Source organism: Lemur catta, chromosome 7 (genome assembly GCF_020740605.2).
Source record: "Lemur catta isolate mLemCat1 chromosome 7, mLemCat1.pri, whole genome shotgun sequence".
Taxonomy (NCBI): Eukaryota; Metazoa; Chordata; class Mammalia; order Primates; family Lemuridae; genus Lemur; species Lemur catta.
This window is the reverse complement of record NC_059134.1, coordinates 105,484,888-105,498,744: the sequence shown is the minus strand read 5'-3', so window position 1 is coordinate 105,498,744 and position 13,857 is coordinate 105,484,888. Positions and strand designations below refer to the sequence as shown.

Genomic DNA, 13,857 nt, shown 5'->3' with positions numbered 1-13,857 from the left:
ACTGGGGTCCAGAACACCTCTTTATTGCTGATAGAAAGGGCAGTTACAAGTTTCCTGGATGCGGAAGGGGACACTGTCCCCAGATCCAGGGGGACCAGAAAATGTCTAGCATCAGAAGAGGAAAGCTGGGGCAGGAAGCAGAGCCTGCTAAGGACAGAGCTGGGTTTAAGATCAGAATATTTTCTTCCTGCTCATTACCTGAGCCAAGTTCTTGCCAAAGCTTCAGCGGCCAAGAAATCATCCTCCAACACAAGATCACCCTAGGTACTACCACAATTCAACAAAGGTGCAGGTGGGGGGCAGGACTTCAGGTGGGAGTAGGGTGGAGGGAAGTAGGGGCTGTGTAAGCCGGGTGCCCTTTGCTCACCCTGAGTGACCCAGTGCCTGTCACTCAGCCAGCTGTACCTCCTGGGGAGAGGCTTGGACACGCACGGCAGGCTGGGGAAGAGGCTGCTCTGGTCAGCACCAGGTCCCAAGCCAGTGGGCTTCTCAGTCCACCAGTGCTGAGCTGGCCATGGTGTTCACACCACAGGCCCCGGACCCACGATGCAAGTAGTAGTAACCCTGGGGGAGAGGGGGAGCCGGTGAGGACACCAGGGCTGGAGGGGGCTGGAGAGCCAGGGGCCAAGCAGGCAAGACTCACCTCCTCGCCCCAGTCGGGGCCCCAGCTGTTCTTGATGGCCCAGAAGGGAACGTCAGAGCCTGGGGAACAGTGCGGGGTGCAAGGAGTCAGGGGTCCCCAATTCTCCAGTCAGAGCCTCATGCACTTTGCACCCTTCAAACATCTGCAGTGGGCCTACTGTGTGACAGCTACTAGGGAGAGAGCAGAAAGCAGGAGAGGCCCACCTGCCACCCTCACGAGACCTGGTCCAGCTCTGGGGCAGGGGGACAGCACCCACCCACCCGCCTCTAGCAGGTGACTGGGCCATAATCGTTCAACCTCCCATAGCCGCAGCCTCCCTTCCACGGAGGGGATGGATGATTCCTGCCTTGCCCACAGCCAGAGACGGGGGCAAGGACAGGGTTCCCAGGCATTGCCCCGATTGCCCCCTCTGGAGGTCCTGAGATGCTGTGGGCCAGCCCCGCTTGTGGCCTGCAGTGGACGCACAGACGGACGGTCAGCAGAACTCACGGTTGCCATAGCCCACAAGCAGCACAGCATGGTCGATGAGCCAAGGGCTGCAGAGAGGCCGGAGTGGGTGGGAGATCCCGTGGCGGTAGAACTGGGGGGCAGAGAAAGGAGCAGGGGGCCAGTTCCGAGAAGTAGGGGAAGGGTCAGCAGGAGAGGGAGCAGGGGCAGCAGGCTAGGGCCTACCTGCATGCCGAAGGCATTGATGGCGACGGAGATCGGGCCTTTCTTGGCCAGCCAGGCTGCCAGCTCTGAGGAGGGAGGGACAGCATCAGCAGGCATCTGGGTCCCACCCCCACCTGGCCTGGCCTCACCCCGCCCCTCACTCACTCTGCTCATTCTGGCTCAGCTCCACCGAGTCATTGATATAGACCTTGGCCTTCTCTGCTGAGAAGTTGCAGACCTGCATGTAGCCCCGGTAGCTGTAGTCATCCTCTGTCTCCAGCCCTCCTGCGGATGGGGTGGGTAGGGAAAGGGTGGACTCCCATTTACTACAGCCCAAGAAGTGTGCTAAGCCTCTTAGACATGAGGTCTCATGTTCCTCGCCCACCCCAGGCCACAGGCCATCCCCTCTGAGGAACACCCTCATTCGAGATTTGACACCGCAAGGCTGGGAGAGGTGGGGAGGGGGAGGAGCAGTAACCAGCAAGAAAAGTGGCAGGAACAGGACTCAACTCCCAGCCTCTGACTCCTTGCCGAGAGTTCCTCCCAGCATTCCTGGCACCCTTGACTTTGTTTTGCTTGTTCCGCTGGCTGTCCACTCCTAATCTAGCCCAGACCCCTGCCAGGCTCCTGTACCAGTCTCTGTACAGCTACCTCAGTCCCTCAGCTCTTCATCCTCCCGCCACTGCAGCTCACCGTTCAACTGAACTGCCAATTTAGGTCAATACCTCCCTCAGGGGTGAGGTGTGTTGCTACCTGGTTTAGCAGCATTCAAGAAATACAGACCCCCCCCCAAGCATCAAATATACCAAGATCCCCTGCTCACACCAAGTCCCTGCTATGAGCCTTCCTCACTTGATATTCAAAGTAGTCCTACACGGTGGGCACGGTGAGCCCCATTTCACAGATGAGGCAACTGAGGCTTGGAAAGAGCTGACTTGTCCAAGGTGTTCAGCCAATAAGGGTGAGCATTAAGACTTGAGCCCAGCTCTGTGTGACTCCCACGCTCATGTCTACCCCTTGTACACTGATCTCCTGCAGATGGAAAGGGGCTCCTGTTGCCCTGCCTCACCCTGTTGATGCGTACCCAAATTCTTTATGGCCGAGTAGGCGTTGGAGGGCAAGCCCCCCATGCAGGCTTTGTCCATCTTGTCACAGTCCAAGAGCTCTAGGAGACAGAAGGCTGGTCTCAAGGAGCCCTCCAGAGGGGCTGGGCTGGGGACAGGGGGTTGGTGAGTGGATGCTCACCCTGCTCAGAGAGGGACAGCAGGGTCCCCCGGTTCAGGTACCACTGGCCCTCCACATTGCCTGTGACTGAGAAAGCCCAGCAGGAGCCACACATGCCCTGGAAGAGACAGGCTGAGTCAGGGCTGGATCCCTTCCCCAAGCCCAGTGCAGTGCTCATGTCCCACCCTCCCTTCTAGGTGTCCAACCTGGTTCTTGACATTGGTGACAGCCCCCTTACTCCTCCAGTCCCATTCAGGTGGGGCAGGGTCATCCACAGGCTTGGCTAGGTGCATCTTCTTGCCAGGAGCTTCTCTTAGGAAGGGGTTCAGGTAGATGGTGCGGAACTCCTCCTCTGTGGACAAAGGTGGGCAGGTCATGGCAGGGAAGAGTATTCTAAGCTAGCCTGACCAAGGACCTTGGGAGCAGGCTCCACGAGGGCTCTGGCCACCACCCCTACCTGTGAGATCACTGAACTTGGTGACCCCATAGCGAGCTGTGCCTTGGTCCAGGGCCTGGATCTTCTGTGCTCGCATCATGTTACTGATAAAGACGGACAGGCGCCACTGGGCTTCTGAGAACCAAGGAGCAAGAGAGGAGCTCAAGCCCAGGCAAATCATACACGGAAGGGCAACGGGGACTAGCAGGTCTGGATTGCCCTGGGGAGTAGGTGCATTCTGGATCAGACCTGAAACTCTGCTCAAGAAGGACAGAACTCTGGGGCAGGTGGGAGTGGGGGACCAGACCTGCAAGTGATGGAGTGGGAGGTCCGATCAACTCTGGGGGCCAAACTGGAGTGATGACTTCCCAGGTATGAAAGCAGTAATCGAAATGGGTCTACAGGCACCACCCACAAGAGGTCATGGGGAAAAACCATGGTGCCAGGGGGCCTATAGCAGAGAAAATCTAGCCTCTGCCCCATCCTGCCCTGCCTGGAGTGATGGAGGCCCATGGTTTCTGACCAGGAAGATAAGGTAGGAGAAGGGGCCAGGTACTTGGGATGGCTGCTCAGGAGAATTTGGGAACTCAGGGGTCCTTGAAAAGATGCACTGCCTCTTGTGTCGTTCCCTTCCCCGACACCACGGTGCCAAGCTGGGGAGGAAGGCCCTGATCTGATTCAAACAGGTTCAGCCGAGGCTGGGTCCTCACCTTCCCTAGTCGCATATGTCCGGTTATAGGTGATGAGAAAGTTCTTGAAGACTGAAGCCATCTTCACAGAAAAGTCCTGGAAAGGCAGAGGGTCTTTACAAGGAGTTCCCCCTGACCAGGGAGCCCCACTGCAGGGTGCAGGGAGGAGAAGTGGAATAAGGCAGCAGCTGGCTCCCCCAGGATGGGCTCCTCACCTGGGGCAGGGGGTCCTTGCTCAACAGTGGAAGGACTGAAGTCAAAGTCTCGTTTTTGTCATCTGGATAGGGTTGGGACAGAGAGGGAATCAAGACTGAACTCTGAGTAAAGTCTGAATGGGCTATCCCAGCATCCTTGGGCTATCCCAGCACCTGTAACCTTGGTATCCACTGGGCCACAGTCCCTCCTCAGCAGCATGTGTTTTCCTAGCTCATCCAGGATTTCGAAGCTGCAGAGCTGGAGGAAGAGGAAGAAGCCAGTCTGGGGGCTGGGATGGGTGCAAGGTCTGGGCACGACAGAGGCTCCTCAGATGGAGACCACCCCACGGCAATCACCCCACAGTGGAGAGTGAGGCACAGCCAGCACCCAGACACCCTCCCTTTCACAGTCTCTTGGTCTCTGGCCCTTGGGGCCTGGGAGTGACTCTGGATGGGGTGGCTCCTGCCTCAGATCCTCGCCTCTTCACCTGACCCATCGCCATCCAACTGCTGCTGACTCAGCCTGGGGGCGGGGAACTGGCAGGAGTTCCATCACTCACCAGAGTTTTCTTGGACACAGGGAGCTGGCACACCATGGGGTCGTTGCAGGGTGGCTCCTCCAGGGTCGCCTCCAGGGAGTACAGCGACCCCCGGCCCGCCTGGACAGAGGAACAGGTGAGGCGGGCACAGCCACTGGGTCCTCAGCCTGTCCTTCATTGACCCCACAGCCCCACCGTGCCGCCCTCCGGGCTCCCAGTCACCAGAGGTTCCTCTCTCCGCTGTCCGGGCCCCCACCCCAAGTCTAGGCCAAAGGCCCGGCCCCCGGCGCCCCGGCCCCCGGCGCGTCCTTACCCGGCGGACGCGGCCGCGCACGGCCGCCAGCACCGCCCGCGTCCCCGCAGCCCGGCCGCGGTTGTACATCTCCAGGGCGAAGCGGGCGGGCCCCAGCAGCGCCGAGGACGGCGGCTCCCAGGCCTGAGCGCCGGCGTCTCGGAGCTTGGCAGGGGCGGGCGTCGCGCCCGGGATCAGCCCCAGCAGCGACAGCAGCGGCAGCCAGAGCGCCATGGCCAGGGCGACGCCGGCGGCCCGACTCGCGGACCGACAGACGCGCTGACCAACCGACCCGGCTGGAGCCCGCGGCCAGCCGGCCCGCCCCCCGCGCCCCGCGCCGGCCAATGGGCGCCGGCCTGCGGCGCCTGCGCACTCGCTTATTTACGTGAGGCACGTGGGGCGCACGGGGGCGTGGGCAGGTCGCCGGCCCGGGGATAAAACCCACAGCTGACGGGACGGCTGGCCTGTAGTGCCCTGGCAGTACGTGCCCTCTGCGCTTGTCCGTCGTGGGCAGCCCCGCGAAGTAAGTGCCATGTTCGTCTTAAATGGAGGACAAGAGGCTTAGAGAATTTAAGCGGCTGCCACGCGTCTGGAAGGAGGTAGAGCTGGGCCTGAACCCAGGCGGTTGGCTTCGGAGCCTGAGCGCGCAGCCTGGTCGTCTCTTTGAGGCGCCCCTTCCGACCGCGCAATGGCTCAGGCTGTTGGGAGGGTCACACGCGTGCTTGCAAGCTTTCGGCAACCACGAGAGCAGTGTGCACAGCCGGCGTGGGAAGCGCGCACAGGTGCGTCATGCACGATGCTGCACTCTCGAGCTCCCGGTCCGGCCAGACATGCAGATGAGAAAAGGACGCTTTCCCAAAGGGTGTTCCCAGCTGGGAAAGAGGAAAGAGGGAAGGGAGACTTGAGGGGAATTGGAGCAATCACAGAAGGGGGTTGGGAGAACTGATATTAGAGATCATCTAGTCCAAACCTGACTTTTTACAGCAGCAGCGGTCCAGGGAGGCAAATTCCAGCTACGCAGAAATTAGTACTGGAGCCAGCTCAGTGTTCCCAGTTGCCAGCTGAGGTCTGAGAGGGGAGGACCCGAAAGATTACAGCAGATGCTGATCTCTCTTTGCTTGCGCCCTCCCCTGGTGTAGACAATCCCAGGTCCTCAGTATCTTCTAAGGCCCAGTGAGATCTATTCTCAGTTGGATCCTCACCCCATTCTGTGCACTTAACACTCAGTCTATTTACATCTCAGAAACTCAAGCTCTTGCGCACGTTGGAAACGTCACACTTGCTTTTCCCTAGGCCTAACTCCCAGACACCTTTTCTCAGTTTGGAAGCCACTTCCTCACGAAGACGTTTCTGACCCACCCCACCTGCCGCTGGCGGGCCTCAATGCCATTGCCTTTTACCCCTAGATCCCTAGTCCCCCTGAACGTCCTCTCACAATGCACTGCAATTTCCTGTTCGCTGGTAGTGTTTAGTGTCCTTCGCTTGGCCAGGAGCTCCTTGGAGCAGGGACCCTGCTGCTTGTTGAGTCACTCATTGCTCGTTCCTCAGCGCCGAGCACAGTGCCTGACATGCTGAATGCCTGCCCAGTAATGGTATGTTGGATGAATGAATGACTCCTTTGGCATGACCTGGAGCGGGTGTGATGTCACCCAACTGCTGTTCAATGCATAGGTTCACTTTCCTTTTTTTTTTTTTTTTATGAGACAGAGTCTTGCCCTGTCACCCAGGCTGGAGTGCAGTGGCACAATCATAGCTCACTGCAACCTTGAACTCCTGGGCTCAAGTGATCCTCCTGCCTCAGCCTTCTGAGTAGCTGGGACTACAGCCGTGGGCCACCACACCCATCTCCATAGCTTCACTTTCTAGAAGGATGAAGGCTGTGAATGTGGTCCTCACAATCCTGGCAGAAGAATCTCCGAAATTGCCTGCTGTCACTGAGCCAGACCCCTGCCTGTGTCTGTGGAAGGCTATATATATACCCACACTCACACACACTTCACCTCCTGAAAGGTCTGAAACTGAATGAATTAAAAACAGTGGGTTCTAAGGCCCTGGCAGAGACAATGGGATTTTTCTTAAATCTGAGTTTCCAGAGATCCACGTTGGTGTGGTACTCAGCCTTTGTGGGAAACAGTCATCTTCCCGTAAGTCTGTTCCCTGGGCACTGGAGCCATCTGACAAATGTCTGGGGGGAAGGGTGGCTCATCTTCTTGCCAGAGTGACACATGAGAGCATAATTATAATTAATGGAGTGAATTCTTTAAAGCCACACATACATTGCCTCGGGCAATTCTCACAATCCTGCAAAAGAGAAATGCACGATTAGAAAAAGAAGACCTGGAGGCCTAGGGCCATGCTGGCATTCAGAAGCTGAGCTGAAAAGAGGGAGCAGAGGAGACTGGAAAGGAGGGGATGCTGAGGGAGGAGCAAGACTAAGAGGGCAAAGTTAGGAAAGCAGAGGAAGAGAATGTATTTCAAGAAAGAGAAAGTGTCAGAAGCTACCGGGAGAGCAAGTAAGATGAGGAGAGAGAAGTGACCTTTGGACTGGGCAACATCTAGGTCATTGGGAACCTTGGTAAGAGCAGTGGGTTACTGTTATTCATCATAGTACTGGAAGTTCTAGCTAGAGAGCAATCAGACAACAGAAGGAAATAAAGGGCATCTAAATAGGAGAGGAAGAAGTCAAATTATCCTTGTTTGCAGACAATATGATCTTATATCTATAGAAACCTAAAGACTCCACAAAAAAACTATTAGAACTGATAAATTCAGTGAAGTTGAAGGATACAAAATCAACATTCCAAAATCAGTAGCATTTCTATATGCCAACAACAACCTGGAAAAGAAACCAAGAAATAATCACATTTACAGTAGCTACAAATAAAATAATATAAAATACCTAGGAATTAATTTAACCAAAGAAGTGAAAGATCCCTACAATGAAAACTATAAAACATTGATGAAAAAAACTGAGGAAGACACACAAAAAAAATGGAAAGATATTCCATGCTCATGGATTGGAAGAATCAATATTGTTAAAATGTCCATACTTCCCAAAGCAATCAGCAGATTCAATGCAATCCACATCAGAACCAATGGCATTCTTCACAGAAATTGAAAAAGTAATCCTAAAATTTATAGGGAACTACAAATACCCAGAATAGCCAAAGCCATCCTGAGCAAAATGAACAAAACTGGAGAAATCACATTACCTGACTTCAAATTATACTACAGAGCTGTAGTAACCAAACAGCATGGTACTGGAATAAAAACAGACACATAAACCAAAGGAACAGAATAGAGAATCCAGAAATAAATCCACAGATCTGTAGTGAACTTATCTTCAACAAAGGTGCCAAGAACATATATTGGAAAAAGGATAGTCTCATCAATAAATGGTGCTGGGAAAACTGGATATCCATATGCAGACCTTATCTCTCACCATATATAAAAATCAAATCAAAATGGATTAAAGACTTAAATCTAAGACCTGAAACTATGAAACTACTAAAAGAAAACATTGGGGAAATGCTTCAGGACATTGGTCTGGGCAAAGACTTCTTGAGTAAGGTCCCCAAAGCACAGGCAACCAGAGCAAAATTGGACAAATGGGATCATGTGAAGCTAAAAGCTTCTGCACATCAAAGGAAACAATCAACAAAAAGAAAAGACAACCCAAAGAATGTAAGAAAATATTTGCAAACTACCCATCTAACAAGGGATTAATAACAAGAATGTATAAAGAGCTACAACTCAGTAAGAAAAAAATCAAAGAATCCAATTAAAAATGGTCAAAAGATCCGAATAAACATTGCTCAAAAGAAGATCTACAGATGGCCAACAGGTATATGAAAAAATGATCGACATCATTAGTCATCAGAGAAATACAAATCAAAACTACAGTGGAGTTGGTTTGATGGTAATGGATAATCAAAACATTAACATTAGTCTCACTAAAGTTGGTGTACAACTCCCCTGCCCTGCTGCTAAATTTGACTGGCTTTAAAAAAATAAAAATAAATAAAAAAACTACAATGAGATATCATTTCACCCCAGTTAAAATGACTTTTATCAAAAAGACAGGCAATAATGGATGTTGGTGTGGATGTGGAGAAAGGGGAACACTTCTACACTGCTGGTGGGAATGCAAATTAGTGCAATCACTGTGGAGGTTCCTAAAACAACTGAAAATAGAACTACTATATGACCCAGCAATCCCACTGCTAGGTATATATCCAAAAGAAAGGAAATCAGTATATCAAAAAGATATCTGCACTCCCATATTTATTGTAGCACTATTCACAATAGCCAAGATTTGGAATCAATCTACATATCCATCAGTGGATAAATGGATACAGAAATTGTGGTATATACACATACACACAATGGAATATTACATAGCCATAAAAGACTGAAATTCTGCCATTTGCAACAACATGGATGGAACTGGGGAATGCTATGTTAAGTGAAATAAGCCAAGCACAGAAAGACAACTCTCTCATGTTCTCACTCATATGTGGAAGCTAAGTATTAAAACAATTGATCTCATGGAGACAGAGAGTAGAATAACGGTTACCAGTGGCTGGGAAGGGGAGCAGGGAGGGGGGATAAAATAGGGATGGTTAATATGTGTTAAAATATTCAGATAATTAAATAGAATGAACAATATTTGATAGCACAACAAAGTGACTATAATCACCAAGTTAGAGTATACTTTAAAACAACTAAAAGAGGCCGGGTGCGGTGGCTCATGCCTGTAATCCTAGCACTCTGGGAGGCCGAGGCGGGAGGATTGCTTGAGCTCAGGAGTTCGAGACCAGCCTGAGCAAGAGTGAGAACCCATCTCTACTAAAAATAGAAAGAAATTAGCTAAACAACTAAAAATAGAAAAAATTAGCTGGGCATGGTGGCATGTGCCTGTAGTCCCAGCTACCTGGGAGGCTGAGGCAGGAGGATCGCTTGAGCCCAGGAGTTTGAGGTTTCTGTGAGCTACGATGATGCCACGGCAAGAGAGTGAGACTCTGTCTCAAAAAAATAAATAAAATAAAATAACTAAAAGAGTGGAACTGGAATGTTCCCAACACAAAGAAGTGATAAATGCTCAAGGTTATGGATACTCCAGTTACCCTGATGTGATTAATACACATTGTATGTCTGTATGAAAACATCACATGTACCCTATAAGTATATACAACTATTATGTATCCATAGGAATTAAACATAAAAAGTTTAATTTTAAAAAAGCGTTGGATTGAGGAGAGAAAGTGAGAAGTGTGGACAATGACAGGAGACAAGGATTTCAGAAAGTTGTGCCATGGAGGTGGGTGGAGAAACGAAGTGACAACTGGAGGGGTGTGGGTGGAGTGTTTTTAAGATGGAGACACTAGAGCACGTTTATGGGTTGGCACGTTGTCGCGTTGGCGCGTTGGTGGGAATAGGAACAGAGGCACGATGATTCAGGAGAAAGAGGGCAGACCTGCAGGAGCAAAGGGCTGGAGAAGGTGAGGGCCGGTGTACTAATTATCTCTTACATGAAACATCACCACAAAATTAGTGGCTCAAAACAACACATATTTATTACATTAGTTTCAGTGGGTCAGGAGCGTGGGCATGGCTCAACTGGGTCCTCTGCAAAGCAGCACTCAAGGTGTTGGCCAGGGCTGCGGTCCCCTCTGAGGCTCAGCAGTGTTGACAGCGTTCAGTTCCCCATAGGCTGCCGGACTGCGGGCCTCAGTTACTTGTTGGCTGTCAGCTGCCGCCTGTTCCTTGGCATGTGGTCCTTCCCATCCCAGCCTCTTGATTCTGCAAAGCCAGGAAGGGAAAGAGAGGTTGTTACCGTCTCACCTACATGTAATCACATATATCAGTTACCTCTGCTCTATCCTATTGATTAGGAGCAAGCCGCAGTCCTGCCCGTGATCAAGTGGAGGGCCTTACTCAGCGTGTGACTATCAGGAGGTGGGGGCCACCTTAGCACCTGTCTGCCACAGGCTTTCCCCAGAAGCGTGTCCAGCACAAAGGAATATTCACAGCAGCAATAACGGCTAACGTTTAATGTTCACTGGCTAGGCACTCAGTGTCCTCAGCCTGTACGTATAGTGGCCCATGTAACACCACACAGCCCTGTAAGATAGTTATGATACAGATGAGGAAACGAAAGCAAAGAGATTCAATGACTTGCCCAAGTTGGCAGAAATAGTGAATGATGGAAACAGAGTTTGAATCCAGTTCTAATATTCATAAAGATTCTGCTTCTCATGGCTCCTGCCTGTAATACCAGCTACTCAGGAGGCTGGGACCAAGAACTCAAGACCAGCCTGGGCAACATAGCAAGACCTCATCTGTAAAAATTTTTTTTACAAAGACTCTGCTTCTCAAATTGGCCTCTCCAGATCTGCAGATCCCCAGGGTACATGGAGGCATGCCATTGGAAGAATGCCATTGGAAAAATGCCATTGGAAGAATGCCATCGGAAGCCAGAGGATAAATAGAGCGCTGTTCCTCCAAGCACACTCAGTGGATCAGCTACCCAGTCACTGAGGGGTAGTTGACAATGCATAGTCCTGGCTTCTGCTTCAGGAAGTCTAGGGAAGAAACTTGGAATATGCTGGTGAATCTTATGGACACTTACGTTTGAAAACTATGCTGTCATACATCAATTTTTGCAAGGCAGGTGGAGTGCCCAGCAAGCTCAGAGCATGAGATTCTTACATGGGGGTGAAGTTTATTTTTAATTTATTTTCTATTAGAACATAGGTGTGCAAAGTTTGTGGCACTCATGGGAAACCGGGGTTCAATTCCCCAGTGGGGAGCCAAAAAACAAAAAAAGTTTGTAGCACTTTTTGCTTTTGTTTCTAGAGGCAGGGTCTCGCACTGTTACCCATGCTAGAGTGCAGTACCACGATCATAGCTCACTGTAAGCTTGAACTCCTGGGCTAAAGTGATCCTCCTGCCTCAGCCTCCAGAGTAGGTGGGACTATAGGTGCACACCACCATGCCTGGCTATTTTTTTTTCTTTTTTGTAGAGATGGGATCTTACTGTGTTGCCCAGGCTGGTTCCTGGACTCAGGCAACCCTCCCAACTCATCCTCCCAAAGTGCTGGGATTATAGGTGAGAGCCACCCTGCCTGGCCAGGCAGCTGTGCTTTAACATACTCTCAAGGTCTTTAAAGGAGATCCACTGTTCTTGGAAATTTGGATTTGGAAATTTTTAGGGGCATTTTCAGTTGTCACATAGATGGGCTCTCTGATCTGTAGTAGACAGAGGCCTGGGATCCTAGACGTCCTTCAATGTTTGGGACAGTCCTGCATAACAAGGAATTGTTCCATGTCCTACACGACCCTCTAATGTCCCACTGGTTATTTACATCAGTGGGACACCACGTATAGTTATCTGAGCTGAGAACCCTAACTCCCTTGCATATGTAAATGTAATACTGTGTGCACACTTTTAGTATATACTGAATTTTCCAGAAATGCTAGTAAAGTGTAAATCAAGGGAAGAATTTTCCCTGTATGAGTTCAGATCTTTACAAAAGTTAATTCACCATTTCAGAAGATCATGTCTTTGAAGGCAACATGCCTGTATGAGTCTGTATTTAAGAGCAGTCCCACAATGATCATTTCATTATGTTTTCTAGTGTGATCCTGACCAGCCATGTGGAAATACAGATTTCTTTAGCCAAATTACTTTCATTATATTTTTCCATGATTTTGAAAATTATGTGGGTAGGTAGGATATAATCTATAATTTCATTTCGGTCATTTAACAAATATTGACTGTGTACGTAAACTAGACATGGGGGATGTTAAAAGCGCATTGTCAAACATTCGTTGGTAAAAGGGCATGTGGGATTTGGTGCAGCTGGAATCCACTGGTAGGCCGACTGGGTTCCTGACTCCACCACCATCTGTTACGACCTGAACACATCTTCTCACCTCTGTGAGCCTTGGTTTCCTGTAGGCATGTGTGTAGACCACAGGAGATCATGCAGATGCAGCGCCAGCCCCTCATGCATGCTTACTTGAATAGTAGCTGTTAACATTATTATATTATGCCAACAGCCTCCTTTATGGCACAGGTATGACACCCTTTTATTTTTCTTAAATAAGACTTTAAACTCCATCATCTAGCTACATCTTTGTTTAGAAGCTGCTCCTCTCCCTTCAGCGTGTAAATTTTCCAGAATCCGCCGTGATTTATTTAGTTCGAGAGAGCAGAGAGGGGTCGGCCTGGTTTCTGAGGGTGCTGGTGGCTGTCTCCTCTTTCCGCACCACGCGCAGAACCTGGAGCCGGTGGCGGGGGGGGGGGGTGGGGGGTGGGGTGGGGGGGTCCCCTGCTGTAATGACTTCTCCTTGACACACGGTGGTGCTGTTGAGGTTCAGCTCGTTCCGGACGGTCAGGAGCCCTGGAAGAAGTTGGGGGCCCCTTTGTGCACTCTCACCTCCCACGCAGCTACCTCCCCCCGAAGCATAACCACTGGGCCAGGGAGGCAGGGCCGAAGAAGAGACCGGCATCACAGGATGAAAATTAGCCTAATTTGCATTCCATACACGCAGCTGAAAAGTAAGACAGATCTGGCCCCTGCGCTTCTCGCCGCCTACTTGACATCCACTCCTAGATCTCAAACTGATCCAAAGCTGCATATTGCTTTCATCCCACCCCACCTCGAGAATCTCCCATCCCAGCATGTGGTGTCACCATTCCCCTAGTTGTTCGGCCCGGAGACCTGGAGGTGACCCTGACTTGTCCCTTGCCCTCCTGCCCTGCATCTAACCCGTCTCCACGTGCTCTGGATTCCACCTCCCAGTGTCGCCCAATCCGGCCGCCGTTCTGCGTTCCCACGAGCGCTGCGCACGGCCAAGCCACCACCGTTGCTTGCCGGGCTGAACCCACTCCTGCCGCCAGTAATCTACTCTCCACGCGGCAGCTCGAGCAACCTTGGTGTCCACCTCCTGGGAGTGTTGCCCTAGCGGGATCTGCCACCCCTAGAGGGATCGCCTGGGCTGAAGAGTGACGCCCCCTTCCCCAGGCAGCTGCATCAAATGACAAATCTGAAGGGTCATCCCAGCCGCACCGCTGGCTGCAGGCCCCGGGGAGGCGTCCACCGAGACTACATGGCAGCTCTGCTGCCCGCCCAGTCTTGCCTCCTTCCCTTTTGATCCTGTGCGCCCCCGGCCCCCAACAGA

General features: G+C 51.4%; 1 protein-coding gene across 1 annotated transcript; it reads right to left on the bottom strand.

The window, feature by feature from the left end:
* Positions 1-2: 2 nt before the first annotated feature.
* CTSF (cathepsin F) lies at positions 3-4,989 on the bottom strand. The gene is given in 14 exon segments (XM_045558396.1): positions 3-564; positions 644-702; positions 1,133-1,223; positions 1,316-1,380; positions 1,460-1,579; positions 2,379-2,459; positions 2,540-2,636; positions 2,725-2,870; positions 2,976-3,089; positions 3,665-3,740; positions 3,859-3,999; positions 4,001-4,096; positions 4,398-4,496; positions 4,690-4,989. Coding segments are annotated over 14 exon segments (1,473 nt in total). The 5' UTR covers positions 4,903-4,989; the 3' UTR covers positions 3-489.
* Positions 4,990-13,857: the final 8,868 nt, after the last annotated feature.